The sequence below is a fragment of the Gavialis gangeticus genome, unplaced genomic scaffold (genome assembly GCF_001723915.1).
Source record: "Gavialis gangeticus isolate Ggan-Ray unplaced genomic scaffold, GavGan_comp1, whole genome shotgun sequence".
Taxonomy (NCBI): Eukaryota; Metazoa; Chordata; order Crocodylia; family Gavialidae; genus Gavialis; species Gavialis gangeticus.
In genome coordinates, this window is record NW_017729006.1 from 44,352,912 (window position 1) to 44,355,440 (window position 2,529).

The 2,529-nt window shown below is 52.4% G+C and overlaps 1 protein-coding gene across 2 annotated transcripts in view; it reads left to right on the forward strand.

The window, feature by feature from the left end:
• The window catches only part of RECK (reversion inducing cysteine rich protein with kazal motifs), a 129,669-nt gene that overhangs the window by 76,405 nt on the left and 50,735 nt on the right, over window positions 1–2,529 (forward strand). For both annotated transcript variants that reach the window (XM_019509153.1, XM_019509152.1), the window contains exon 12: window positions 922–1,062. In XM_019509153.1, the coding sequence (XP_019364698.1) occupies window positions 922–1,062 (141 nt within the window). The remainder of the gene's footprint in view (window positions 1–921; window positions 1,063–2,529) is intronic.

Sequence of the window (2,529 nt, forward strand, 5' to 3'; positions counted from 1 at the left end):
AAGGGGTGGGGGTTGGGGGTAGATCAAGGACCCCATGGTGAGGGAAGGAGGGAGTGGGGCACAGGCAGGGTGATGCCCAGCTGGGGTGGGGTGTGAGACTGCTCCACCCCATGCCCTCGGGATGAGCCACCTGTGGCTCCACCCCACTCTTGGCAGGGTCACATTCACTGCCCTGACTGGGCAGTTCCTGTCCCTGCCCTACTCCCTTCCTCACTGTGGAGGCTTTCAGTCTCCTGCCTCTCCCCACACCCCTTCTCCCCGCCACAGAGTTAATGGCTGGATGCTGCTCTTCAAGCTGCCAGGCTGCATTCCTGTAAATCAGCTGTCAGATCATCGTTGGCCAATATGGCTGATTTTTGGTCATTGGTATCAGCCAAAAAAAATCTTTATCGGTGCACCCCTAGTCAAGTTGGATAATGCCACTAATAGACCTTGTTATTACTGTATTTTCTAACATAGAATTACACCCTTCTCCCAAAACTTGGAGTGCTTGTATTAATCAGGGAAGCTGATTTTCTTCCCTAGATAAAAGCACCCTGCTTTGATTCCTGCTCTACAGGGCAGCAGCTGTGGCATAGTACTGTTTTGCTAGCTTTTTCTGCTCTCTCTCTCTCTCTCTCCCTCTCTCTCCACCTGTTACAGTTCTGGAGACTTTAGTTCTTCTCAGAATTATACATCCACCCCGTGAAGACCAGTCTTTAGAAGCAGCTAGGGTTTTAGCTTTAGTTAAGCAGGAAAGGGTGGGTGAGTCAACTGAAGATTAGGCTCTGTCCCTGCTTTATGTAATCATAAATCTGGAACAGCTTTTTTTCCTTCATTTTGCTTTTCAAAAACAAGGTGTATATTATATTCTGGACTATACTGTGTATGAGAAAATAGAGTATTCAAATCACCATACCTAATCTATAATTACATTTTCAGGCCCAAGTTCTTTGGGTAACATTGTAGAAGATGTGACTCATCCATGTAACCCAAATCCTTGTGCTGCCAATCAACTTTGTGAAGTAAATAGAAAAGGATGTCAGTCTGGAGAACCCTGTCTTCCCTATTTGTGTGTTCCAGGTAAGGGGTTTGGATATGTATTTATATGTATGCTGCTGTTAAATTTGAATTGTAGAGAATTTTTCAAATGTGCTGGTAATATTTCAGAAGAAGAAAAAACATTTTAGGATTGTCTCTGTTGCATGGTTTTCCTAAAGATGAGGGTTGTCTTCTGTAATGTTTTCATTACATTATGAAATTGTCCTCTGAAATGTGCCCAAGAGTCTCCCATTTTTCTTTATCTTTCTCTTCACTTTTATGATGCATGTATTTAGTAGGCCTGTGCGAATAGGGAAGTATTTGATTCAGATTCAGCTGATTTGAAGGATAGTGATTCGATTTGGATCACTGTCCTGAATTGGTACGGCTGAATCAGCTTTGGAAGATTCAGTACTGATTTGGAGAGATTCGGTGATTCGGATAGACTGGGAAGAGGCAAGCACAGCTGGGCAGCTGCAGGTTCTCCCACGGCTCCTACAACTGTGCATGACTCTCTCTGAGTTGGGGGAGCCACGGGAGAAGCACCCACGGCTGCCCTGCCTCGTCCCATTACCTGCCTGGCCCCAGCCTAGTCCTGGCACTTTAACAAAAAAAAACCAGAAAAAAAAGCCCCGCACTCACCAAAAGCAGGAGTGGTGATTGGGGCCTTTGGGTGCTCATGGCACAGCCCTCCCACGCAGTGCAGGGCAGCGGGGATTGCACCACCCTGCTTGGCACCTATGCTGCAGCTGCCCCAAGGCACAGATGCAGCATGGCTTGGCAGGGTGTAGCACGCTACCTAAGAGCTGAGGCCGAGCGCTGCTGGGCTCTGGGTGACTGCTGCAGCCGCCCGAGATCCCAGGCAGTGCACAGCACCCTGCCAAGCCATGCTGCATCTGCACGATGCGACAGCTGCCGCATGGGTGCCAAGCGGGGGGGCAATCCCCGCTGCCCCCAACTGCCCCACGCTGCATAGGGGGGCTGTGCCATGAGTGCCCAGAGGCCCCAATCACTGCTCTGGCATTTAATGAGTGGGGGGCTTTTTTTCTTTAGTGCTGGGAGGCTGGGCTGGGCGGGGGATGGGTACGGACAGGGTAGCCATGGGGGCTTCTCCTGTGGCTCCCCTGGCTATGCCTGCCTCTGCCCCAGCGGAGGGAGCCACAGGGGCTCTGCCTGCTGCTGCTTGCCCAGGTGGCATGCAGGGGGGCGTGATGCAGGTGTGGCTTGCTCTGGGAGGCACCAGGTCATAGCCCCGCTCCTAGTGCTGCCGTGCCCGGATCAGCCCTGGGAGCAGGGGCCCTGCCCTGCCACCACTTGCGAGGCAGTGGGGAGGGCATGAGATAGTGGTGTGGCAGCACTGGGAGTGGGGACTATGCCCTGCTGCCACTTGCCCCTTACCGCCTGGAGTGAGCTGTGTCCTCATCCTGCCCCTCCCCGCCCCAGCTAGGTAAGTGGCAGCAGGGCAGAGCCCCTGCTCCAAGCGCTGCCACACCCACATTCCCTCCCCCC